General features: G+C 34.9%; 4 protein-coding genes and 1 pseudogene across 4 annotated transcripts; 4 read left to right on the forward strand and 1 right to left on the reverse strand.

Moving 5' to 3' along the window:
• Window positions 1-3,427, forward strand: LOC120183776. Its single transcript, XM_039188405.1, has 10 exons — window positions 1-1,299; window positions 1,393-1,503; window positions 1,805-1,982; window positions 2,065-2,246; window positions 2,546-2,682; window positions 2,772-2,867; window positions 2,938-3,007; window positions 3,091-3,165; window positions 3,242-3,287; window positions 3,366-3,427. The coding sequence occupies exons 1-10, from the start codon at window positions 1-3 to the stop codon at window positions 3,425-3,427; spliced, it is 2,256 nt and encodes a 751-aa protein (XP_039044336.1).
• A 1,166-nt stretch (window positions 3,428-4,593) lies between these two features.
• Window positions 4,594-11,834, forward strand: LOC120183756 (soluble inorganic pyrophosphatase PPA1-like). The gene is made up of 9 exons (XM_039188388.1): window positions 4,594-4,781; window positions 4,885-4,913; window positions 5,024-5,089; window positions 5,388-5,495; window positions 5,601-5,666; window positions 6,033-6,153; window positions 6,298-6,379; window positions 6,505-6,615; window positions 11,695-11,834. Exons 1-8 carry the CDS (start codon window positions 4,652-4,654, stop codon window positions 6,545-6,547), a joined length of 645 nt encoding a protein of 214 aa, XP_039044319.1. The 5' UTR covers window positions 4,594-4,651; the 3' UTR covers window positions 6,548-6,615; window positions 11,695-11,834.
• Window positions 11,835-15,108: 3,274 nt separating this feature from the next.
• LOC120183757 lies at window positions 15,109-15,571 on the forward strand (annotated as a pseudogene).
• Window positions 15,572-17,341: 1,770 nt separating this feature from the next.
• On the forward strand, window positions 17,342-20,748 carry LOC120183752. The gene is made up of 5 exons (XM_039188384.1): window positions 17,342-17,553; window positions 18,206-18,336; window positions 18,459-19,243; window positions 19,642-20,070; window positions 20,268-20,748. Exons 2-5 carry the CDS (start codon window positions 18,308-18,310, stop codon window positions 20,447-20,449), a joined length of 1,425 nt encoding a protein of 474 aa, XP_039044315.1. The 5' UTR covers window positions 17,342-17,553; window positions 18,206-18,307; the 3' UTR covers window positions 20,450-20,748.
• An 808-nt stretch (window positions 20,749-21,556) lies between these two features.
• LOC120183755 (lipid phosphate phosphatase epsilon 2, chloroplastic-like) lies at window positions 21,557-23,047 on the reverse strand. Its single transcript, XM_039188387.1, has 5 exons — window positions 22,681-23,047; window positions 22,357-22,585; window positions 22,168-22,241; window positions 21,709-22,063; window positions 21,557-21,628 (listed from the first exon to the last, which is right to left on the reverse strand). Exons 1-4 carry the CDS (start codon window positions 22,987-22,989, stop codon window positions 21,884-21,886), a joined length of 792 nt encoding a protein of 263 aa, XP_039044318.1. The 5' UTR covers window positions 22,990-23,047; the 3' UTR covers window positions 21,557-21,628; window positions 21,709-21,883.
• Between the last annotated feature and the right edge of the window lie 2,019 nt (window positions 23,048-25,066).

The raw sequence follows: 25,066 nt of genomic DNA on the forward strand, positions 1-25,066 counted from the left end.
ATGAACTTGTCTCGAAGTAGCAGAGCATCTCTGCGTCATTCTTCTACTTCGATGAAGCAAAGGCGGAGCGGTTATGAGCCATCAGATACAGAGACTGAATGGCAAGAACATGACCAAAAAAAGAGAACGTTCATTCTTGTAGAGGCAGATAAAATGGTGTCCAATTTGCCAAGAAATATTAGCCCTTTGAAACTCAGCCGAAGAAATACATCAAAGGCTGAATATAACAATGGATCTCCTCCTAGAATCAGTCCCCTTCCAAGGAGGCACAGCAGCAAGTCTCCTTACAAGACAAGGACAGCGAAGAGTCGAAATGCTAGCCCCTTGTCGAAGTCAAAACGTGAGAACTGGAGGCATGTATCTCCTTATAATCATGGGAGAGAGGAGCATAAATTGATTAACGAAATGGGAAATGGTGAGGTTGCTGGCTTATACAGTAAGCAAAGTTGTAGAATTCCGACAAAAGATGAAATAGGAACAATCGTGCAGCTTCTTGAGGATGGTAGAGGGAGTGAAAATTCAAACTATAGTCGTCGATCGGTGACTGCACCGCCAAGACAAAATGAGGAATGGAGGAAACTGTCGCCAATCTCAAGGAACATGGTATGCAAGCAAACAGAAGCCTCCCTGGTGAAACAACAAACAGTAGGTGAAATGAATGAAATGATCGCCAATGCAAAGATTTCTAGAAGTCCCATGTATAATGCTTCTATGTTCGAAAGCACGGAGTCCATTTCACCCGGTGATATCTTCTTTTCCCGTGAAGTTGGAACCTTGGAAATGCAAATGCAAACCAATAAGTCGCCAATTAATGGAAGCTTTGGAAACCATGTACTCCCAAAGCCACCAATGTTTGAACATAAAGATTCTGCTTCTCATCAACAAATGAGAGCTAATGGAAACGTCAAGCTGAATGCCCAAGGGTTCTCATCAAATGCTGGCTTATCAAGAACAACAATGACTTCTACTTCAGCTGCTAACAGACATAGTAACGGTAAGCTTAGCACTGAAAGTAGTAAGATAAGTTATAGCAGTGGGAGGAGTAGTTGTGTGAACTCAATGAAGTTCACAGCAAATAGACTGAAGGGCCAAAGTGAGACCTGGTTTGCTTGTGTGATGAGAGGACCCTGCAGGACCTCAATGAAATCACCAGAAAAGCAAGATTTTGACGAGGCCTCTTTCATTGGGAAGGCAATTGTAGTTGAAAAACTAAGGCCGTTTTGGGCTGATAAATATCAACCGGCTTCTTTGAATGGATTCACCTGTCACAAACAAGAAGCTCAGCTTCTGAAGCAACTTGTAAGCCCTTACCTAATTTCCCATCTTCTGTATACGCGGATGTTTTATTTTAATATACAAAGCTCTTCCCTTATGGTTTGTTTCTCCTTGTAGGCATCCCATGAAAGTTGTCCTAATATATTGTTCAAAGGACCGTCTGGTTCTGGGAGAAGGGCACTAACAATGGCTTTCCTGCGAGAAATATACGGAGACCCTTGTTGGAATGTACGTCTCTAGCAATTTCTAACAGCATGTCAGATTGTTTTTTACATTTTAAAACTTGTTTAGACTGACTGTAGTCTTTCTTTTTTCCCTTTTTTCAGGTATCTCATGAAGTAAGAAAATTCCAGGTTCAGGTATTTGTATAAGCAACATTTCAGAGAAATATTAAATAAATTCTTAAAGTTCACATCACATAGTGTTCTATCACCATTAGATATCTGCATGTATTGTTCTTGAAAGCTATAGATATTTGATCACAATTCACAGATTTAGAGTTTGACATGTTTGTTATTTGAATATATAGGAGAAAAGGCCAATGCAGGTCCTTGTTCCACTCGCTTCAAGTGCTCATCATTTCGAGCTCAATGTAAACTTGGAAACAAAAGCTAAATATGCATTAATGGGATTAGTCAAAGAAATAAGCGCCGGTTATGCAATTACCCCTGAAATCAGCACTGCTAGTTTCAAGTCAAATTACAAAGGTTCGGTTCATTCTTCAAGCAAACTTCTTGAACAGTTTAAAGCAATCAACTCAAAGCCAATAATGTTGTGTATTTATTTCAGTTATAGTTCTTTATGATGCTGACAAGGCACCAGAGAATATTCATCACTTGATAAAATGGATTATGGACTGTCACTCGGATTCTTGTAAATTCATACTCTGCTGTGAAGATGACACAGATATCCTAGAATCAGTAACCAAAAGCTGCAAAGTTATAAAAGTAGATGCCCCAGTAACACATGAAGTAAGTATTCCTATAATTTGGTAATGTAAATTCTTTTTACATCTAAATGCATATGGCAATCATCATATATCAGCATCCCTCAAGATGGGGTACTACATGTAATTCAATATGCGACAGCGAGGGGTAAAAGCAAAGTAACATCCCTTTCTTGCTTTTCATAAAAAGAGGCATACCAACACTGGGCATTGGAAGATCTTCTTGTTAAACCACTCGTGATAATGATTCTTTTGATCAAATGACTTTCCTTGCCAAATTACTTACATTTAATCATGTTAACACTGTGGCTGTTAACTTTTCAGATTATGGAGGTACTTGTTCAGATTGCAAGGAAAGAGGAGTTTGACCTATCCATGGATTTTGTTGCCAAAATTGCTGCCAAATCAAAGCAAAACTTGAGAAAAGCAATCATGGCCCTTGAAGCCTGCAAAGCACACAAGTAAGAACTTGAAGCAAATCTCCCTACTTTTTCCAGTAAATTTATGAATGCAATCCATTTCCCCACCTTATAGGACTCTACCAATGCAGCTATCCTTTTGCTGATGGTCAACCAATCCCACTCGGATGGGAAGATGTTTTGATCGAACTTGCATCAGAAATCCTAGCTGATCCCTCACGTAAAAGGTAAGTTTGTTGTGGATTTTGTTCATATGGAAAAACAGAAGTGACATTCTGCATGATGTGATTCTATCAGATTGTTCATTTCACGGGGAAAGCTTCAGAAGCTTCTTATGGATTTTGTTCATCCCAAACTGATACTCCAGGTGATGAATTTGAAACCTTTAGAATAATTCAACGAAAAAAGTAACCAAGAATCTCAATTTTCTTTTGTTTTCCCAACATGCAGAAGCTTGTAGAACAGTTTCTTAAGCAAGTCGAAGCTGGTTTAAAAAGGGAACTCTATTACTGGCACGCTTACTATGTAAGCAGGCTTTCATGAACTTGTTTATATTGTTTAGCGGACAGACAAGAAGTAAACTCAAAGTTTATTGTTACAGGACAAGAGGCTGCCGACAGGAACAACTGCTCTGTTGAAACTAGAAGGTTACTAGATCTTAGTTGTAATCAATTATTAATCTTTCTGGCGCCACAAAATTCAGTTTATGTTTCTTTTTGGTGCAGAGTTTGTGGCCAAGTTTATGGGGATATATAGGAAGAGTTCCAATAATCCTCAGTGTGCGTAATATTTTGGGATGAAATATGCATTAGCTGCAGCGGATACTGGATTTTTCCTAATTGCAAAGAAGGGTCATGATCCTTCTTCAGTTCTTGTACTGTTGGATAAGTAAAATGAGGCTCATTTGTATCACTGATTTTTCCTACTTTTTTTGTTGTTGTTGTTGAAGTTGATATAATGGCTTTGTTCGAAATGAACGTAGCCCCAAAGATATCCCCGTCATTTTTTATCAACACAATTTCAGAGGATATTCGCATTAATCTTAAAATTTTGAGAGCCACTCCCACCAACAGTGGCCGAGTAATCCGTCACACAAAAATATATATTTGTCCTTTAAGGTTTATTTTATTTCGGCTATACCCTTTTAATATTTTGATTTTATCTTATATTAAACTATTATTCACGCGAAAGGAATGATGATAAAAATTTGAATTCGATCTGTTGTTACTCATTCTATTTTATTAAATTATATTTTTTTTTAATTTTAGGTCAGAAGTAAGATGATAAATTTTATTGAGGAAAGAGTCAAGTTAGAATTAAGTTGAATTTAAAATAAATAAAAACTATAATAATTATTATAATATTTATATACGAATATAATTACTATAATAATCCTTGTTTTTTGTTTAATTATCACTATCTTGTTAATTAAAAAAAAATTGATCTCTTCTCCGTTGACTCATTCTAGCCCCATAGCTCTTGTTCGTTCCATCACACCCCTTACGTCAAAGTCATGGATTCTAGATTTCCTTCTCATTCACCGCGAAGCAAATACCGCTGCTGATTTTCTTTCCAAGTCTACTATGAATAATGATGATCTCTCACGCATTTACTCAGAAGCCCCGGTGGAGATCACCCCTCACCTTTTTTGCGACCTCCATGATCTGGCTTTCAGACGTAGTTAATCCTGCTTTGTAATGGCCTGTGGTCTCCTTTTTATTCAAAAAAGAAAAAGAAAAAATGAAAATGAAAAATACATTTAGATTTTAGAATAATTTGTTTTTAACTCGAAAGCCTCAATATAATCGGATCAAATTAATTTAAATTTATTATAACATTAACACAATATTTGTTATCACATTAATATTAAATACTTGAATATTCTCTCATTTCCCGTAAGTTTCACTTTTGAGCTTTGAATCCGTTGGTTTTGATATTTCATTAATCCTTTTATTGCGATGATTCTGATTTTGTTTTTCATTATATAGAGTTTTTTAGTATTGAAAGAAGCATGGAAAACAATGGCGAAGCAACTAGCGGGAGGAGCGCTGGATTCTCTCGCGTTGTTCTCAATGAAAGAATCCTTTCTTCGATGACTCGAAGATCGGTTGCTGCTCATCCTTGGCATGATTTGGAGATCGGTATAATATTTTTCATTTGTATTAGTAAATTAAATCAATTGTCGTTGACTCGTTAAGTCCGTATCTGATTCTTACTTCAACTATGTTTTATTTATTGATGCAGGACCTGGTGCTCCAGCAGATTTTAACTGTGTAATTTTTTGTTATTTTATTTTGCTGTTATTCAAATTTAAGTTTCTGGCTTTGCAAATCGTTGTAGAAATGCATTTTTAATTAATTAATTAATTCTTATTTTGTTGAAGGTGGTTGAAATTGGAAAAGGTAGCAAGGTCAAGTACGAGCTCGACAAGGCCACTGGTCTTATAAAAGTAGAGTTTTCTCCTTTTTTTCAATTAAGAAAGAGATGGTCAAATTAATCGTTGTTCTTCTTAAATCAGTCACCGTCATCTTTGGAACTAACTGATATATGAGTTCTTTTATATCTCTCTCTATGTGTATATCCATTTCTCACCAGTAATATCAATTGAATCATGGCTCTATTAATGATCCTTCTTTGCTTAGATCTTTTTATTATTGCTAAGATGATTAACTTTTCCTCTAATGAAAAGATTAGCTAATTGTTGCTTTGAAACGAAGAAAATGATGGACAATTCTCTTAAAAACCAGGTTGATCGTATTCTGTACTCATCAGTTGTTTACCCGCACAACTATGGTTTCATTCCAAGGACTATCTGCGAAGATAGTGATCCTATGGATGTCCTGATACTGATGCAGGTACTGTCTGTTACTCTGATTCATGGTTTTCTCTAAGAAATAATGTGGGGTTCTTTGGGTTTCAGCTGAACAAATTAACAAGATTCTTTGAGTTATATTTTTTAGGAGCCTGTATTGCATGGTTCTTTTCTTCGTGCCCATGCTATTGGGTTAATGCTCATGATTGATCAGGTAAATAGCTTCATCTTCATTTCTTCTAATATTTACTTGAACAGGATATCTCAAATGCACTTGTTGCTGTTCAGAAACAACAGGAATGGAATTACTCTAAGTTTCAACTATCTAAGGATGTAATCCAATTAAGTTTTCTTGTGTTGGGTTACTAATTGTCTGTAAACATCGATCTTTTGTGTGTTATATTACTCATCCTGCTCCTGTTTAGTTGAGTTGAGTGATTGAGTCCCAAATCCAATGTCCATGATAAGTCAAAAATATCGAATGAAAATCATTGACATTTTAAGTTTCATGAGATCTGCATGATCTTTTCCCTGTTCCCTCTCAATGTCAAGTCATTCATTGTTGAGATGCATTTTGCAGGGGGAGAAGGATGACAAGATAATTGCTGTATGTGCTGATGATCCTGAGTTCCGTCATTACACAGACATCAAACAGCTTCCTCCCCATCGTCTGGCTGAAATCCGCCGCTTCTTTGAGGATTGTATCCCAATCACATGTGGATTTAATCTTTGCTTCTTAGTAGTTTGAATTGCTGCCATTGTTGGTTTTTTTTTTTTTTGGCAATCCATCAATCATATGGTCAAACTCTTTTACTAGTATCTCCTTCACTAATCTTGAATAACAGACAAAAAGAATGAGAACAAGAAGGTTGATGTAGAAGACTTTTTGCCAGCTGAGACTGCTATTGAAGCCATCAAGTATTCCATGTGAGTTGGTTTGAGATCAGAACTATTTTTCATCTTGTTTATAGATGTTCTCTAACTTAAGAACAAGATTTCTGGTAATCTATCTATCATTTTTTCTTGTCTTACCTAAAAATTCCATGTTGTAGGGATCTATATGTGTCTTACATTGTTGAAAGCTTGAGGAAGTGACCGTCTTCGCCACTATTTTGGTAAAAATTACAGTAAAATTTTACTGATTAGGTATTATATAAGTATAGAATAAGTGTTGAAAAATGGTGCCATGTGCACCGAAAGCAAGCATTAAAATGCTTTGTCTTTGGGTGCAGAAAATATATATATATTTTTATGGTAAAATTATTTTTAGTCATTATAATAGGGTATTTACAAATTAATCCTTAAGCTGCAACTATAAATAATCTAGCTCATTTAACTTCAAAACCATCCCAAAGCATTCTAGCTTTCTTCCAAAACTAGAGAGAATTTAGAGAGTTTCTTGATAGTTGTTTTCTCCTTTTTATTAAGAGAGAATTATCATTGTTTTCTCCTTGGTAGATCGAGAGAAGTTGTAATTCCTATTTTCTCATAGTGAAATTCTTCTACCGTTGTCCGTGGTTTTTACCCTATATTATTTAGGGGTTTTTCACGTAAATTTTGTGTCTTTTTTATCTTCATTTTTATTTTCTCAAATTATCAGTTATGATTTTGTTCTATCCGATAGCTGTCCGCAACAATTGGTATCAGAGCTAGATTTGAATGTGTAATATATGTTTTATTGTCTTTGTGGTTCTCACCAAAAGGTGGATCCTCCAACATAAGAAATTAAGAATGTATTACCCATTCTTTGAAGGTTCTAGAGAACTATTCACAATAGTGAAATAGTGGGAGCTATCCGTAATAGAAGCTATGACAACAAAATTTGATATTGAAAATTTCAATGGGAGAAATTTTTCATTGTGAAAATTGAAGATGAAGGTCATCCTGAGGAAAGACGGTTGTCTAGCAGCTATCAGTAAAAGGCCGGTGGATTTCACAGATGACAACAAATGGATCGAAATGGACGGGAATGCTATGACAAACTTTCATCTAGCATTAGCAGATGAAGTATTGTCAAGCATCGAGGAGAATAAGACAACTAAGGAGATATGAGATCATTTCACCAAATTGTACGAGGCCACATCGTTGCACAATAAAATTTTCCTTAAGAGAAAATTGTACACTCTGCGTATGCCAGAATCTACTTCAGTGACGGAGCACTTAAATACACTGAATACTTTATTTTCTCAACTTACATCCTTAAGCTGTAAAATATGAGAACAAGAACGTGTTGAACTTCTACTTCAAAGTCTACCGGATTCGTATGATCAACTCATCATCAACTTGACAAACAGTAATGTAACCAGTCTAGTCTTCGATGACGTTGCAGCTGTTGTTCTACAAGAAGAAAATCGGCGTAAGAACAAGGAAGATAGACAAGTAAATCTGCAATAAGCAGAAGCGTTGACAACGATGAGAGGGAGGTCAGCAGAACGTGGCCAAAGCAGCAGTCACAAACAAGGTAGATCGAAGTCGAGGAGCAAGAAGAATTTAAAGTGCTACAACTGTGGAAAGAATGATCACTTGAAAAAGGATTGTTGGAGTCTAAATAAAAACTCCAATCCCAAGGCAATACCACAAACACTTCAGATGATGGAGATGCTCTATGTTGTGAAGCGTCAACCACCATGGAAGGTAGAAAAATATTTGCAGATATATGGGCTCATTGATTCGGGAGCAACTTATCACATGACCTCAAAAAGAGAATGGTTCCATTATTATGAACATGTCTCAGGAGGATCTGTGTATAGTTGTAGTTATCATGCCTTAGAGATCGTTGGCGTGAGAACCATCAAATTGAAGATGTATGATGGAACAATTAAAGTTGTTCGAGATGTGCGACACGTGAAAGGCCTGGAGAAAAATTTATTATCCTACAGATTGTTGGATAATAATGCAAGCAAGATTGAAACACGGAAAGGAATCATGAAGGTTTTCCATGGAGCTCTTGTAGTGTTGAAAGGTGAAAAGATAGCAGCAAACTTGTATATGCTAAAGGGAGAGACTTTACTAGAAGTAGAAGTCTATGTTGCCTCATGTAGTCAGATTCTGCAATGCTATGGCATCAGAAACTTGGACACATTTCAGAACAAGGAATGAAAGTCATTGTGGAGCAAAATCTACTTCCATGCTTAACAAATGTATCACTTACTTTGTGTGAGCATTGCATAACAAGTAAGCAGCACCGGTTGAAATTCAACACATCAAATTCTAGAGGCAAAAGTGTTCTAAATTAGTTCACTCTGACGTATGGAAACACCAGTTACATCCCTAAGTGGAGCAAAATACTTTGTCTCATTTATTGATGACTACTCCAGGAGATGTTGGGTGTACCCTATTAAGAAGAAGTCAGATGTGTTTTTAACTTTAAAAAACTTCAAAGCGCGGGTGGAACTTGATTCTGGAAATAAGATCAAGTGTTTCAGAACAGATAATGGAGGAGAATACACAAGCGAAGAATTTGAAGACTTTTGCATGAAAGAAGGCACCAAAAGACAGTTCACAGTGGCAGACACTCCTCAACAAAATGGAGTGGCAGAGCGGATGAATAGAACCTTGTTAGAAAGAACAAGAGCAATGTTGAGGGATGCATGCCTAGAAAAATCAATTCTGGGTAGAAGCAGTCAATACCGCCTGTTATTTGGTGAATCGAGCTCCATCAACTGCAATAGAGCTAAAGACACCAATGGAGATGTGGACTGGTAAACCAGCTGATTATTCAAACCTCCATATATTTGGAAGTATTGTGTACGTGATATACAACTCCCAAGAAATTTCAAAGTTGGATCCAAAATCCAGGAAATGCAAATTCTTGGGGTATGTTGATGGTGTAAAAAGGTATCGCTTGTGGGATCCCACTGCCCACAAAGTGATCATCAACAGGTATGTTATCTTTGTAGAGGATAAACTACAATAAAAAGAAGACGATGATAGCGCTGAAAAGTCAGAGACTACACAGATAAATGTGGAAAAGGAGTTTGAACAAGGAGATTCTTCTGAAGCAGAACCAACACATGATGAACAAGAACCAGAGAGTTCTGAAGCTCCAACAACTCGTCAATCAGATCGTGTGAGAAGACGTCCCAATTGACACTCAGATTATGTTATAGAAGGTAATATTGCATACTGCCTTTTAACAGAGGACGATGAGCCATCAATATACCATGAGGCAATAAACAGCTCAGATGCTTCACTGTGGATGATGGCGATTCAAGAAGAAATTGAAGCTCTTCATAAAAATAATACATGGGACCTTATGTCACTACCACAAGGAAGAAGCCAATTGGTAACAAAGTCTTCAAAATCAAGCGAAATGGTGATGATCAAGTGGAGAGGTATCGTGCAAGACTAATGATCAAAGGATATACTCAAAAAGAAGGTATTGATTTCAATGAAATCTTTTCTCCTGTGGTTCGACTAACAACAGTTCGTGTAGTCTTGGTAATGTGTGCTACATTGAATTTACTTCTAGAGCAGTTAGATGTTAAAACAACTTTTCTTCATGGAAATCTTGAAGAAGAGATTTATATACTCAGCCTGAAGGATTTGAAGAAAAAGAAAAGAAGAACTTGGTTTGTAGGTTGAACAAATCTCTGTACGGTCTAAAGTAGGCGCCGAGGTGTTGGTATAAGAGATTTGATTCTTTCATTATGTGCCTTGGATACAACAGACTTAATGCAGACCCTTGTGCTTATTTCAAGAGGTCTGGTGATAACGATTTTGTTATATTGTTGTTATATGACATGTTGGTTGCAGGACCCAACAAAAATCATATTGAAGAATTAAAGACACAACTGGCTAGGGAATTTGAAATGAAGGACTTGAGATCAGCAAACAAGATTCTAGGGATGCAAATTCATCGAGACAGAAGTAATAGGAAGATTTGGCTTTCACAAAAGAATTACTTGAAAAGATCTTGTCACGATTCAGTATGCAAGATTGTAAGCCAATTTCTACCCCTCTTCCTATTAACTTCAAATTATCCTCCAGTATGAGTCCTAGCAGTGAAGAAGAGAGGATGGAGATGTCTCGAGTACCATATGCATCAACAGTGGGAAGTTTAATGTTCGCTATGATATGCACAAGACCAGACATTGCACAAGCAGTGGGAGTGGTTAGTCGGTACATGGTGAATCCAGGCAAAGAGCATTGGAATACAGTAAAAAGGATCATGAGATACATCAAAGGGACCTCAAATGTTGCATTATGTTACGGAGGATCAAACTTACTAATCAATGGGTATGTAGATTCTGACTATGCAGGAGATTTGGATAAAAGCAAATCTACTACAGGATATGTGTTCAAAATTGCTAGTGGAGCTGTAGTTGGGTTTCAAAATTGCAGTCAGTTGTGGCTACATCCACAACAGAGGCAGAATATGTAGCAGCTACAGTAAAGGAGTAATTTGGTTGAAGATGCTATTAGAGGAGCTTGGGCACAATCAAGAGTATGTCTCTCTGTTTTGTGACAGTCAAAGCGTCTTGCATTTAGCAAGGAATCCAACATTTCATTCAAGGCAAAGTACATACGAGTTCAGTATCATTTCATTCGTGAAAAAGTAGAAGAAGGGACGGTAGATATGCAGAAGATCCATACCAAAGCCAACATAACATATTTTATGACGAAGGCAATCAATGCTGATTAATTTTACTTGGTGTCGATCCTCTTGTGGCCTGTCAGAGACATAAGCAACATAATGGTACAAGGTAGAATGAATGGTGTGACGATATGATTGTTCTAATCATATCTTCAAGTGGGAGATTGTTGAAAAACGGTGCCATGTGCACCGAAAGCAAGCATTAAATTGCTTTGTCCTTGGGGGCACCAAAAGGTGCAGAAAATATATATATTTTTATGGAAAAATCATTTTTAGTCATTGTAATTTAGGGTATTTACAAATTAGTTCTTAAGCTTCAACTATAAATACCCTAGCTCATTTAGCTTCAAAACCATCCCAAAGCATTCTAGCTTTCTTCCAAAACTAGAGAGAATTTAGAGAGTTTCTTGAGAGTTGTTTTCTCCTTTTTATCAAGAGAGAATTATCATTGTTTTCTCCTTGGTAGATCGAGAGAAGTTGTAATTCCTATTTTCTTATAGTGAAATTCTTCTACCGTTGTCCGTGGTTTTTACCCTATATTATTTAGGGGGTTTCCACGTAAATTTTATGTCTCTTTTATCTTCATTTTTATTTTCTCAAATTATCAGTTGTGATTTTGCTCTATCCGATAGCTTTCTTCCGCAACACAAAGTTTATGTTGCATGCCTCTCTTGGTTAAACTTGCCAAATACTCATGTCGTCATATTGCTCTATGTTGCAAATGTTATATGCTTTTTCAATAGAATGCTCTCCATTGTTTATTAAACTATGATCAATGGAAAGGGAAGAAAATATTCCTCTTACTATTTGTTTTTATACTTGATTTAACGCATCTGATGCGTCTATCATAGAATTAAAAATTTTACTTTTCCTCTTACACAGAGATAAGGTGCGTGATGGATAGAAAAATGTTCGGCTTTTATTCAATGTTAGACTTGTACTCGATCATTTTTGAAAGATTAGGTCCTATTTTTACATTGTCCATGATTCCAGGACATTCCTTGAGAGTTTCACTCAATTTTAGTTACAACTATGACTGTAAACGAGCTAACTCATGCTCGAGTAGTGTTATGCTCCATTCAACAAGTAAAATTAAGTTCAATCAATTTAAAATTTTCACAAGTTTAAAATTATCAAGTACAACTCGAATTCGAAATAAAAAAATTGAAGTTTGACTAAACTCGAAAATCTACGAGCGTAAAATTTTCAAGTTCAATTTGAAATCAAAAATTGAAGCTTGACTCGAGTTTGAAAAAACTCGAAATATTCTTAGATTTAGTTCGATTGAAGCTTAAATTCTAACTTGAACTTAAATCTTAAGTATATAAAAGTTTTACATTATATTTTTTAAAAAATAACATATAAATGTTAATATTAATAATGATTTAATTTAAAAAATCTAAAATTCTAATATATTTTAGCTGCTCGTGAGTTTTTCGAGCAGGATATTAAGTAATTTGTTTTGGCTCGTTAAAAATTTTAACTTAATTTAATCTTACCATTTTTTATATTTAAAATAATGGTAAATTAATACATGTATACTAATATTTTAAAAACTTAACTAAATATTTTAAAATTAATTAAAATCTAGAGAAATTCCTCTTAAAAATCTTAACTAGGGTTTATTCTATTTTTCTCTCAGAAAAATATTCTTATTATATATTTAATTTGCAATTATGATTGTAAAACTTATTATAATTTGGATATTTTATATTTTTAATAAAAATCAACGGTTTCTATAAAAAAATCATTAAAATCTAAACTATAATTTAAAAATATATTGAGTAAGTACTTTTTTTTATCAAAACGAACTTAATGGCAATGCCTTATTTATTGTTTGTACTTTTTTTTCAAATGCAATAACTGAGGAACAACACATTGCAATGGCATTTATACAACCAGACTCGAAGGTCAATCAAGTATTTGCAATCAACCGATGGTGATTCTAATAGGGTTAAAATCCAATCGCTCGGTCTTTTTTTTTTTGGTAAAACAGATTAAATTAGAGCCTAGATAGTAATAGAGCAATCTTCCTGCAATATAGCAGCCATTTCCATCGGAGGATCTGAAAAATCGACAAAGCCAATAGGAGCACCTCGACTCATGGCAGCTAGGTAGTACGCACTTTTTGAACAGTATATGTAGAATCTTAATATTCCAATCACGACTCTGGAGCTCAAAGATGGCCTCACCAGCGCGTTTTCGATTAAAGCTTCAGAACAATGATTCCATAGCTTTGTAACCTCAAGGTTATCCGTTTCCAGCTCGATTTGTCTGAACCTCAGCCTCCAAGCATGCAATAATAAACCATAAACAGCCCAAAGTTCAGCTACGAGGATTGAACATCTTCCCAAGCTACGAGAGAAACCATAAATCCAGCTCCCCTCCGAATCGCGTAACAACCCGCCAGCAGCTGTCATACTGTCAGTTTGTCTTACAGCTCCATCCGAGTTTGCTTTGACCCATCCATCACTCGGTTTGCACCACACTAGCGAAGATCTCACTGGCAAAACTAAGTTGTTTGTAGCAGGTACGGCGGCCGCAGCAAAGTCACCGGCAATTCTGTCGCAATGGAAAACAAAGTCTTCTCTCTGAACATATATAGTTGGAATCAAAGATTAAATTGCAGCGGTGTTTCCATAATTTCCAGCAGTAAACCGCGAACCTGATAGGCCAGTCATCTTCATTCACGGCCATCCTATTCGAGAAGAAATCCAATAGCCTCCCATGTCGAATCATTTTACCCCAAACATATTTATCCTTGCTACAATGTCTTAAAATATGATTCGTATCTTCCGCCCCCAAGTGACAAATCTAACACATATCCGAACTCGAAAGGTGAAGACGAGCACGTTCGACGTTGGTGAGTAATCGGTCGTGCATGGCTAACCACAAAAAGGTTCGAACTCGTTGAGGGACCTCTAACTTCCAAATTCTTTTCCAATCGGTCGTGCTCGGTCTTTTTTTAAAATTAAACAAATAATTTAAAATATTTTTCTACAAAAAAAAATCATTACAATTTGTTCAATCAATTTCGAATTTATTTTTAACTTTTTAATTATTTTCTACAAAACCCTACTTGCCAGCAGGGCATGCCACGATCCACGGTTCTAGAAGACCTTTGAAAATGAAGAGTTGCGGGATTTTATTGTTCGAGTGAAAGGACAATAAATATTACAATATTAAAATGTTTTAGATGGAGTAAAATTCGAGCAGACTACTTTCTATCGATTAAAAATATCAAAATTTTGAACTTAAATATTTTGAATATATAAATCACTTTAAATTTAATATACTTTTTTAATTTTATTTAAAAAATATTTTAATTCAAATTATAAACTCGAATAATTTTCAATTCACATTTAACTAACATAATTCGACACAAATCAAGCGGCCTCAATATTTAAGATATTTAATTTATAGTTATTTCTTGAGATCATGATTTCGAATACCGCGTATGCAGGGATATGAGCGATCATTGTGAAAAGATTGAGTCTTTAAACAAATATTACCTTATATTCACCGTAGATTTATTAAAAAACCTAACACGATTCATTATCTAAAAAAAGCAGATAACGTCGTTCGAAAATTAGTGAGATAATTTAGAGATGAAATTGAAATTAGTATATATTTATTTAAACAGATACTAATTTATAGTTATCCAAATTAATAAAAAGAATTAAGGTCATGTAATTTGATTAAACTCAAAATTAGTATATATTTATTTGAAACAGAAGCATTTGTAAGGAAGTTTCACCGAATATTTTATGCTTTAAAGGTTACAAATAGAAAGCAAGAAACATGTTTTAGTGACGATATTGGATCAATTGATTATTGCGGATTTTTCTCCCTCTAAGCGTCACCTAACCAAATATGTTGGAGTATAGCGACGAAAGTCCAAAACAGAGAAATTTCAAAGCCGAAGAGGTTGCAAAATCTGACCAACGTCAAACACTAATTTTATCATGTTCAAACTACAAAGGCACCAAACGAAACAACCACCCATTTTAATCATATACTGCGTGCAATTATTTCAGTCTCGTCAAATATATAGTCTTTGCTCTATAACTAAACTAAGCTTTATCTTCTCATCTTCATTCACATCACACCATGCCATGCTTAGAGCTTTCAGCACTAGAAGAAACCGTAGTGGCTATGAAAGGCTGCTCGTTGAAACCGACGAGCCTGTTTCGAGCAATAGTCTGTTTGAAGCACAGTTGAAGAGAGTTAGAAGTGTGCCGGCTCGAGTTTTTGGTGTATAGAGAAAATTTATCGCCTCGGAATCGGTGATACCGGAGAAGGGTCGAGTGAAGTCGACAACGACGACAACCGAGACAAACAAAAAGGGTGCCAAGTCCAAGAGTGTTCACCCACTTTTCAGCCTGTTTGATGGTCGTCGCAAGAAGAAAACAACAGCTAAACCAGAGTTTGGTAGGTACATAGAGTATCTTAAAGAAGGGGGGATGTGGGACAAGAATGCTAATATGCCTGTCATTCCCTACAAATAAAGCTTTGTTCTGGGATACAGAAAAACACCCGCAATTTACATATTGGACTGCTTTTAAATTTGTACTCTTTGTTTTTTTAGATTGTCCAAAACTTCGTAAACAAATACTATATGGATTGGATTTTGTAAACTAGTACTGTGATTTTTCATTCGTTGATTTAGTTAATAGCTCGTTTGATTTCCAAAAGGTTTCAACCTCCATTTGGAGATTGATGAATGGTGATGCTTTCTTTGATGAAAATGGCCAAGGGTGTGAAATGAAGCATGTGTAGGTAGTTTATGGGGATAAAGCAAATGCATTAATGGAAAGGTTGTTGTCCCTTATATCTTCTGCTTCGTAAGGCTATTCAATGTCATCAACTCCTCCAATATATTATCGTTAACCGTCTTTTAAAATAATTTTTAACACTTTTAAAGTCGTTGAAATATTACTTATTATTTGATTGAACTCGAGTCTAGAGTTGTAGTTTACAATTAAGATTTTTCAAATAATTCTATTTATTTAAGTATTCGGTATCAACAATTATTTGACATTTAACAAATTTAATATCAGTTTATTAACTGAGAGACTTGATTGGCATACATCAATAATTTAAAGATGAAATTGAAATAATATAAATTTTTAGTACTAATAAAGAATCAAAGATATAATTTATAGGTATTTAATGTAATTAATTTTAAATTATTTTATCACGATAATTAAAAATTATAGATACTTAAGTCTATTGTATTTTGTACCTTCACAAAAATAATAATCAATGTATTTTGTGTTATGATTATTTATAAGATCAAGTTTAAGTTTTATATATAAATTATATTTGATTTTTTAAATTTTAAAATTGATAAAACTCTAACTTAATTAGCATTATTGCTATTATAACACTAATGATTATATATGTTTGAATATGTTTAAATTTATATTATTATTTGATTTATGGATTTATAAAATAATTAAAAGAAAATAAATAAACTAATTAATTTAAATATAGAAATACATCAATAAATTTAAAATATAATTAAAAAACAATCTTAAAGAAAAATATATATATAAAAAGAGATTAGTTCTGTTGTACAACAGTCTTAATATTTCCAATAAAATATTACTTAAAACATTATTTTTTCTACCGGAAATGTTAATTTCATTACCTAATTTATGGTAGAAAAAATAATGTTTTAGCGGTAAAAAATAATATTTTAAATAATATTTTACCAAAATATTAAACATTTTAGATAACGGCTAATATTAATATTTCTAATAAAAATAATATTTTATTAAAAATAATAAAAATATTAATATTTTTAATAACGTATTTTATTAGTCATATATGAAGATGTTTATATGAGACATCCACATAAAAAGAGAGGGTGTGTCCGTGGCTTAATTTGAGCGCTGTCGGTCAATTTCATTAGCTGACCCACTCTTTTAATTATTTCGACGTTTTGCCCAAGGCAAAAGGCCAAGGAAGTTTACAAAAGAAAGTTCAAAGAACCCATAAAACGATGTCGTAGTGAAACCCAGTAAAACAAAGAATATTTCCCAACACTTTGGAAACCTCCCCAACATTACAAAACCCCGAAATTACTCCCATTTTAAAACAGAACACTACATCACATCCCCCCATATAAGGTCAAATCCGACATTTCAGCAGTTTCCCAGCTAGGAATAGCAAAACATTGTCAGCGTTTTGAAATTTTCGCGGGGAGATGTGGAGGCGGTCTATGCGATAATGACTTGGCGAACAGGTTTTCTTCTCTCTTTTTCCTCCTCCTTTCTATTATTTTTTAATTTTTCCCCTTCGAGAATATCAGAGAATATCAATTTTTCCTTCATTTTCTTATGGAAAATATAAGTATAAGAAATCAAAATCGCTGTCTTATGTCTTCACCGCACGCGCTCTGATCCGATCTCTTTGATTCCCTCCAGTTGCGCCGCCGTCTCGACCGCAGCTCGAGCTTAGGGTTTCTAGTTGAAGGATTATATATTTATTAGCATATTAGGTAATAAATCTCTTAATTTTTCCTTTCATGAAATCTTTTAGTTTTTTAATGATTTTTCGGTTTATTTTATTTTCCTGCTTTTGAATTAGCTGGTATTAGCTTTGTTATATTAGAGATCCTTTGCGTTTTTATTTTTTTCCTCCTTTTCGTTAATTAACTTGGAAGCGGAAACGATGTGATTTTTTTTAGTTATCGCATTGGTGGTCGTGTTCGGTTTATAATATTTTTTTCATTTTTTGCAACTCATCTAATAGTCGAAGTAGGTAGTTGAATTTTGAAGATTTAAAGGATATTTTTTCGTTCTGATTGGTTGCTGTAAATCAAGAGGAAGACTCATGTGTTCACTTTTGTATGTCTGATACCTCTGTTTCTGGTTCACTTTTCCATTGCGTCATATTTGTATGGGGGCTTTAATTTAGCTGATTGATTTCTTATTCAAAGCCATCTTATAGGTTTTAGTTTTCATGAAGCAAATAAAATTATTTTAGTGAAACAGAATATCTGAAATGCTGAGTAAATGTTTCTATATGAATTTAAGATTGTTTGACCTGTTTATTTTTTATTGTCACAATTTTTCTGGTTGCTGATTGAGTGATTGGAAGACGGAACACACTTTTTTTTGGCTATGTTGGTTCAGGGACTTTGTCTTTAGGGTTTGGATGGTTCTAGTTAGCTCACAGTTCCCATTAGAGGCAGGAGGAAATCATTGAAGTTTAGGTTGTAATTAGGTCACTCGAACTGACAGTTAACAACTATGGGTGATTCTTATCTAGTTTATGGAATGTAGAATGTTCTCACATGTTGCAACAATGATATTTTCTTCTTTCTCTCTCCTTCTGGTTATTCTTCTAAGAAAATTATATGTATGGGTTTATTGACTTTAGCTTTTGTTTTTGGTAATCCAGAGCCATGCCAACGTTTTCTGCTATAGCTTTGGATAGGTTGTTAGAACCTGGAACTTCAGAATCTGTTGACAAGTCTGGTCCTAATATGAAACCACCTTTGCCCAAGCCAAAGCTTATAACCAATTTGAAGCTAGAGAGTAGGAAAAGTGCATCAGTAACTGAAAGGAAGGTTAATCATCCCCAAATATCATTACCTGCCCTCTATGCCACTCCTGAGACAACTCCACTACCCGATTCACCATCTTCGTTCTCTCCATCACCTTACATTATTAATCACAAACGCCGCGGGCCTCGCCTTTTGAAGAGCTTTTCTGAAAACAACGTATCAACTCGGAAGAAAACCACTGAAGAAAGTGAGGTTAATGGGAAGGCAGAGCTTATAGAAACCATGTCCGTTGATCTATCTAAGGATGTTTCTATTAGTTTTAGCATTCATAAACCTGATGAAGAGGAGCATGAGAATGGTGTCAATAATGGTCCTATTAAAGTAGAGCAGGCAAATGGTTTCCATGCTAGCTCCATTCAAGATAATCACATGAATGGTGTCCATTATGGTGAATTTGGGAGCAGTAATATAGCAGTTGGAAGCAGGCGAATGAATAATGGTATGGCCAGTGATTTTGCTTCGCCAAAGCTTGTTTCATTGAACTTGAACAGAGGTGATGAAAGTGAAGATTTCTTTGATCCAATGGATTCCATGAGCGCCACAACTAATACCAATGGAGATGATGAAAGTGCTGTTAGGCTTGGTACCTCAGGGGTTGAGTTTTTTGATGCCTGGGATGGTATGTAGAGTTTTATTTTCTTCTGAATATGATCATGGATAACTGCATATGTTTCAATGTAGGGTTGCTGAAAAACAAATTTCTTGCATGTTGCTAATTTTTTCATTTAAAACCTGCTGTATCTACTTCGTCTGTGATATTATGATATGTGCTAGCCTTTGTTTAAATGTCTTGATTACATTAAGACTTAACAATGAAAAGGCCATGTATAAAAGTCATATTATAGTTTTTTCTATGTTCATGTGTGCATGTGTGTCCAGTATGTCTGGATGGAATACGACACTTTTTTTGAAATATTGGGAACTATGAAAATTTTCCCATAGATACAGCTTAATTTGGAATAGGGATGATTTTGTGGTTGTTTTAGCAATTTTACTTTGATTTCTTGTTTCCTTCAGAATTATCCTCTGAGAGTGGTACACAGCCTAGCTATCGTGATACTGAAGCTGAAGTGCGAGAAATAAGATTGAGCTTATTCATGGAAATAGAAAAGAGGAAGCAGGCAGAAGAGGCTCTAAACAAGCTGCGATGTGTGTGGAAAAGAATGAGCCAAGAGTTGGCTATTGTGGGATTGTTACTGCCTGCAGATCCTATTGATGTGACAGATGATGATCTGGTGAAACAGGCTGAAGAGATGAGGCAGCAAGCAGATATTGCACGATTTGTATCATTATGTGTTGGAAGGGGCATTGCAAGGGCAGAGTTGGAGACGGAAATGGAAGCTAAAATTGAGTCAAAGAACTTCGAAATTGCGCGATTATGGGACAAACTACACTATTATGAGGCCGTAAATCAGGAAATGTCTCAGAGGAACCAAGAGGCTATAGGTGAGTGCCATATCCTAATTTACTTTCATTTGCGTAACTAGTTGTTTTGGAAAATGTAACACATATCTTCAACTAGTTTCTTTAGTTTGATTCTCTTTGTTGAAATTTGCTGCAAGCGGGGGCTTTACCCATGAATATAATGCAATTGAGTTTATGTTATCTGATTCCGTTTTTACCAATTATCTTTGTTTCTACAGAGATGGCACGGCGAGAGAGACAAAGGAGGAAAAGGAAGCAGAGATGGGTTTGGGGTTCAATTGCAACTGCAATTACCCTTGGGACTGCAGCCTTGGCTTGGTCTTATCTTCCATCAGGTAAAGGATCATCTCCGGGTGATGTTCCTCAAGCCTCGGATCCTGCTGCTGATGTGGCAAATTGATTATTACCTTCAATCACTAAAGCGCGAGAACCCATCATTGTGGCAAAGCGAATGAGATGTTTACGTTCATTCCTGCGAATAGCAGTCGAAACTGCCATGAGCCATCGGAGGATGTGCAGTACCGTCAATAATAAATCGAGTTGTTCCTTAGTAGGCTGTGAGTTGATGAATTATCAAAATTATGTATCGTTACTTGTTAACCAATTTTGGCCTAGCGTGTGCGTAATGCACGTAAAACCTTGTTGGATTTGTTTTAAATGTCTTGTAATAGATTCAGCCAGAGATATACTTCCAGTGCAGCAGGACATTTCAGTGATAAGGCACAGCATGTATGAATCTTTTAACTTCCTGTTTAGTGAATGAAGTTTGTTTGGGATGTTCCAGCAACTGTATCTCATCTTTCAAATATGCAATGAGTTTGTACTGGATATGAATACGTGTCCGTCAAGATAATTTAGTTCGCTTCTTGTTGTTTGAAACTGCTATGGTGAGACCAAAACAAGGAAATACAGCAGAGCTGTATCTCTGGGGCTTGGGAAAGTTGGGGCTGTAAATGAACCTGATGTGTTTGTATTCTTTTGTTTAATTTTGAAAATATATATGTTCAGTTTGTATTTGTTTGTATATTTTTTTTAAAGGCACACCTGCTGGTTTAATAGGGATATATTAAGTTTTAATGTTGATTTATATGTTCGATTAACATGATTTTTGGGTGGTTCATAACTCTCTAAGACTTGGGTAAAGCTGCAAGGGCGTGGCTGAATTAATACCAAGGGATACAGGTTTAAGCCTCCCTCTCCTACCAACACTCTTCTTATCATATTCATTTATTTTGTAAAAAAACTTTATATGAATAATTTAACGAACTTTAAGAAGAGTGACCAAGAAAGTGGAAGTGAGATAATGAGTAGAGGGATAAATTTAGAAACAGATCTATATAACCCAAATCCTTAACGGTAGCAAGGAGCTAATCAGTAGTTAACATACAACAATTAGTCAGCACTTAGTTTTTGTAGTAGCATACAACCGAGACCATAGACGAGCAGCTCGTTAACAGTGATCACGCGAGAAGTGCTTTAAGAGCACGTCAAGTTAAAATGACTAGACGCCAACCCAATTTTGGAGTAATCTGCAAACATCTTGCATTAACGTGTCAATCTGCATTTCCTCAACATCTTTCTGAAAGTTTCTACATAGCATCCTAGTTCGAGTCCATTGATTTCTTACTTAGACCGCATTTTCGACCAGTTAGTAAACACTGAATCAGTTCTGGGAACTGTTGGAAAACATCATGACAGACAAATTGTCTAGATGAGTTTGAAACTCTTGAGATGAGGAGTCAAATGACTTGTATTAGTTTATCTTTATAAAAACATAAATACAGAGTTCATCTTTCATCCTTGAGCCAATATTGAATCACGTATACAAGAAAACCTAGGCCAATCCAGCACAAGCCAGAAGAACAATTACCCTTACCAACAACGAGGAATTAAATGCTTCCAAAACAACTGCATCCCATGAAATGTACCACAAAATTGAGAAAATCGAACCTACGACAGCACCCACAATAATTTGATTGATCGTATGAAGCTTTTGTGACACTCGAAGCCATGACTGCGAACCAGAAAGACACACCAAATTAGATAACGTTTTTCACAAGCTTACAAGCATCAATGCTTTCCGCTTTTTAATTTAACTTTTAGGATTTGTGCACTCACAAAATATGAACCGAAAGCCAGAGCCAGAACGGAGATGCACACTGAAAATTCATTAATTCCCTGCCATTCCAAAACTGTGAAACACCAACATACAGAATTAAAACATCCTTCACTCAATTTTGTATTGAAATCCCAACTTGCAATCTTAATGCAAAGTGGAGGATGGAGGAGTGTAATGCAAGGGTTTACTTGAAGCAATAGTGAAGACGACAGTGAAGAAAATGGATTGGGTATGAGAAGATGGCATCCCCGGATCGGACTTAAGCCCTGCAACTGGCCGCTCTTGGTTCAGGACGCGTTTCAGCACAACCGAGAGCAACGCATTCACAATCGAACCCATCGCCATCCATAAAGCCTCCGCGTCGTGCCTCCAAAGTATCACTCCACCGAACAAAGCCGCCGCCACCAACCACTTGCTCTATCATTTCCAAATAGCCAGCCAAAAAAAAAACTTCATTAAATATTGAAAACAAATATGCATCCTAATACTGGATATGAGATAAATATACTCACCAAACGATTCAAAGTGGCCTCGAAACTTTGGACCCGAATTGATCCGGCAATGAGACTTTCTTGTTCAACTTCGAGCACCTGAATACCATCGTCTCCGTCCCTGGAGTCCTTTAACACCAAAGTTTTAATCATAGTTCTTGAACGGTCCCGCAACCCAATTTTCTCGGTCAAAATCCCTCCAAGAAAACTAGTTTTCCGGGTTCGTAGACACAGGGAAAATTCTGGGTCAAAGGGTTTATAAAGCTTAGGTGAAGAATTACGCTTGAATTTAAAGAGTAGGGGCTGGAAAGGAGTTGAAATCGAAGACATGTTTTTGGGCGACGATGAAAGGAAACGAATTACAAGTGTAGATTAGATGCATGGTTTTATTTAATGAAATTTGTGAGATTTCTGTAAAACGTGTGGACTGTGGTCAGGGAAGATGATGTTTCTTTATTAGTGTAATAAATGGATGTGAAAATTCCAAGGATGTTGGTCTCATACGAACGACAGATTCTATACCAGAACTTTCCCAATCATCATTTTGTCATGTCTCACATGTGTATATGTTTATTATAACCATCGATCAAATTAAAATTAAAACAGTTAGATGTTAGACTGATTAACAATTAATAACTTTTTTTGAAAAAAAATACTATTATTTATATTATATTATATTATATTATATTATATTATATTATATTATATTATATTATATTATATTATATTATATTATATTATATTATATTATATTATATTATATTATATTATATTAAGTCAATACTTGTTAAGAATTAAAATTCAACTATTTTTAATCACATTAAATTCACTAAACTTTCTAGATTTAATTAAATTTTAACTCAATGAAAAGAATATTTCTATTAATTTCAAATTAGTCTAATTAAAAAAATCGAACGAATTTATGTTAAACCAAAAGTTAATTCAACTTTATTCAATTTGATTAATAGTTTAACTTTTTAATTTAATTAAGGATTTAAAATTTTTAATCAATTCAACTTTAATTAATTTAACTTGATCACCAATAAAATTAAAGGGTAAGGTACACAAATGATCTCGACTATAGGGTGCTACTTTGTTAAGTCTCCGACTATTAAAAGTTTTAAAATGATCTCTTGACTATAGTTACTACTTTGTTAAGTCCCTTTACTATTGAAAGTTACAAAATGATTCCTCGACTATTCATATATTTCAAATTCATCAATTTTTTGTTAAAACATTGACGACAATCAAAGGTAGACATCAACCTATTGATTATGATATGATAAAAATATGATTCCAAAATTTCAAACAACTATCATCTCCTAGTCAATAGCTTAATTTCAGCTCAATCTGCCATCAATTTTTAACAGAAAGAGGCGACTTTAGAATATATAAATAGTTGGAGGACCATTTTATAAATTTTAATCATCGGGACTCAACAAAGTAATTCCTTGCAATTAGAGGACCATTTTATAACTTTTAATAATTGAGAAACTCAGTAAAGTAATACCCCATAATTGTGGGATCATTTGCGTACTTTACCTAATATTAATCAATTTTATCAAAACTGGACCGGACCCGCCGGTTTGACCGGGAATCTGTTGTCTGTCAGTCTCCAAAACCAGTTTTGCAATAAACCGCTAAAGAATCAGTAGAATCGGTTGGGAACCGGCAAAACAGGTGTGAACCAGCGGTTCACACGGTTCTGTTTTTTTTTAAATTAAACCAAACGACGTCGTTTGTTATGATTTTTTTCAAGTTCAAAGTGATGTTACAGAGTTTCAAGCTAAAAGTGGTGATGTCGATGGTAGTTCAACTAATGAAGAAGTTTTTCCCAATATTTTGGAATTCGAGGGAATCAATGTAACACCCTCAACCTGTACCCGACCCGGATACGAGTCCGAGATGTCACATTGACTTTTTAAATCAATATTCTTACAAAATATAAAACATTTGAACTCATATTAAGAAAATACAATAATATACTATTAAATTATGTTCGTTATAAAGTTTTAAGGCAAAAACGTATTTATGAACAGTACCGTGAACAGTACTGAATGCTAAATTTTTTCCAGATTGCTTCAGGGGTACGATACCCTGTTACAGGGTACCGATACCCTGCTACAGTACTCCTACAATATTGCTACAATATTTCCGTAAAACATACATAAAACTCGTAAAAATCTTACCGTTCATTACTATACATTTACATAAATACGTTTAAAATATTACAAAACTTGATCAGTGCATAAACTTAATTTATCGACTTTGTTTACATGTCAACCTATTTTCACATAATAAGACATACTATTTAATCTACTTTTGATCTTACCTTCAAGTGGAGTTATGTTGTTTTGCTGAGCTTATAATGGATCTCTCTGCTTTTCAGTACATACGTGTAAAACAC

Source organism: Hibiscus syriacus, unplaced genomic scaffold, assembly GCF_006381635.1.
Source record: "Hibiscus syriacus cultivar Baekdansim isolate YM2019G1 unplaced genomic scaffold, ASM638163v2 tig00112812_pilon, whole genome shotgun sequence".
NCBI classification, from domain to species: Eukaryota; Viridiplantae; Streptophyta; class Magnoliopsida; order Malvales; family Malvaceae; genus Hibiscus; species Hibiscus syriacus.

What these genes read in the sequence shown, in the direction of transcription:
- LOC120183752 (XM_039188384.1), top strand. Translation starts at nt 18,308, where the DNA reads ATGGGTGATTCTTATCTAGTTTATGGAAT. An exon ending in TCTTATCTAGTTTATGGAAT is followed by an intron (nt 18,337 to 18,458) that starts GTAGAATGTTCT and finishes TTGGTAATCCAG; the next exon opens with AGCCATGCCAACGTTTTCTG. An exon ending in GTTTTTTGATGCCTGGGATG is followed by an intron (nt 19,244 to 19,641) that starts GTATGTAGAGTT and finishes TGTTTCCTTCAG; the next exon opens with AATTATCCTCTGAGAGTGGT.
- LOC120183755 (XM_039188387.1), bottom strand. Translation starts at nt 22,989, where the DNA reads ATGTCTTCGATTTCAACTCCTTTCCAGCCCCTACTCTTTAAATTCAAG. An exon ending in AGGCCACTTTGAATCGTTTG is followed by an intron (nt 22,586 to 22,680) that starts GTGAGTATATTT and finishes TGGAAATGATAG; the next exon opens with AGCAAGTGGTTGGTGGCGGC. An exon ending in TGGCTTTCGGTTCATATTTT is followed by an intron (nt 22,064 to 22,167) that starts GTGAGTGCACAA and finishes TCTGGTTCGCAG; the next exon opens with TCATGGCTTCGAGTGTCACA.
- LOC120183776 (XM_039188405.1), top strand. Translation starts at nt 1, where the DNA reads ATGAACTTGTCTCGAAGTAGCAGAGCATCTCTGCGTCATTCTTCTACT. An exon ending in ATGCCCCAGTAACACATGAA is followed by an intron (nt 2,247 to 2,545) that starts GTAAGTATTCCT and finishes TTAACTTTTCAG; the next exon opens with ATTATGGAGGTACTTGTTCA. An exon ending in ATCCCAAACTGATACTCCAG is followed by an intron (nt 3,008 to 3,090) that starts GTGATGAATTTG and finishes CCCAACATGCAG; the next exon opens with AAGCTTGTAGAACAGTTTCT.
- LOC120183756 (XM_039188388.1), top strand. Translation starts at nt 4,652, where the DNA reads ATGGAAAACAATGGCGAAGCAACTAGCGGGAGGAGCGCTGGATTCTCT. An exon ending in TAATGCTCATGATTGATCAG is followed by an intron (nt 5,667 to 6,032) that starts GTAAATAGCTTC and finishes TGCATTTTGCAG; the next exon opens with GGGGAGAAGGATGACAAGAT. An exon ending in GAAGCCATCAAGTATTCCAT is followed by an intron (nt 6,380 to 6,504) that starts GTGAGTTGGTTT and finishes TCCATGTTGTAG; the next exon opens with GGATCTATATGTGTCTTACA.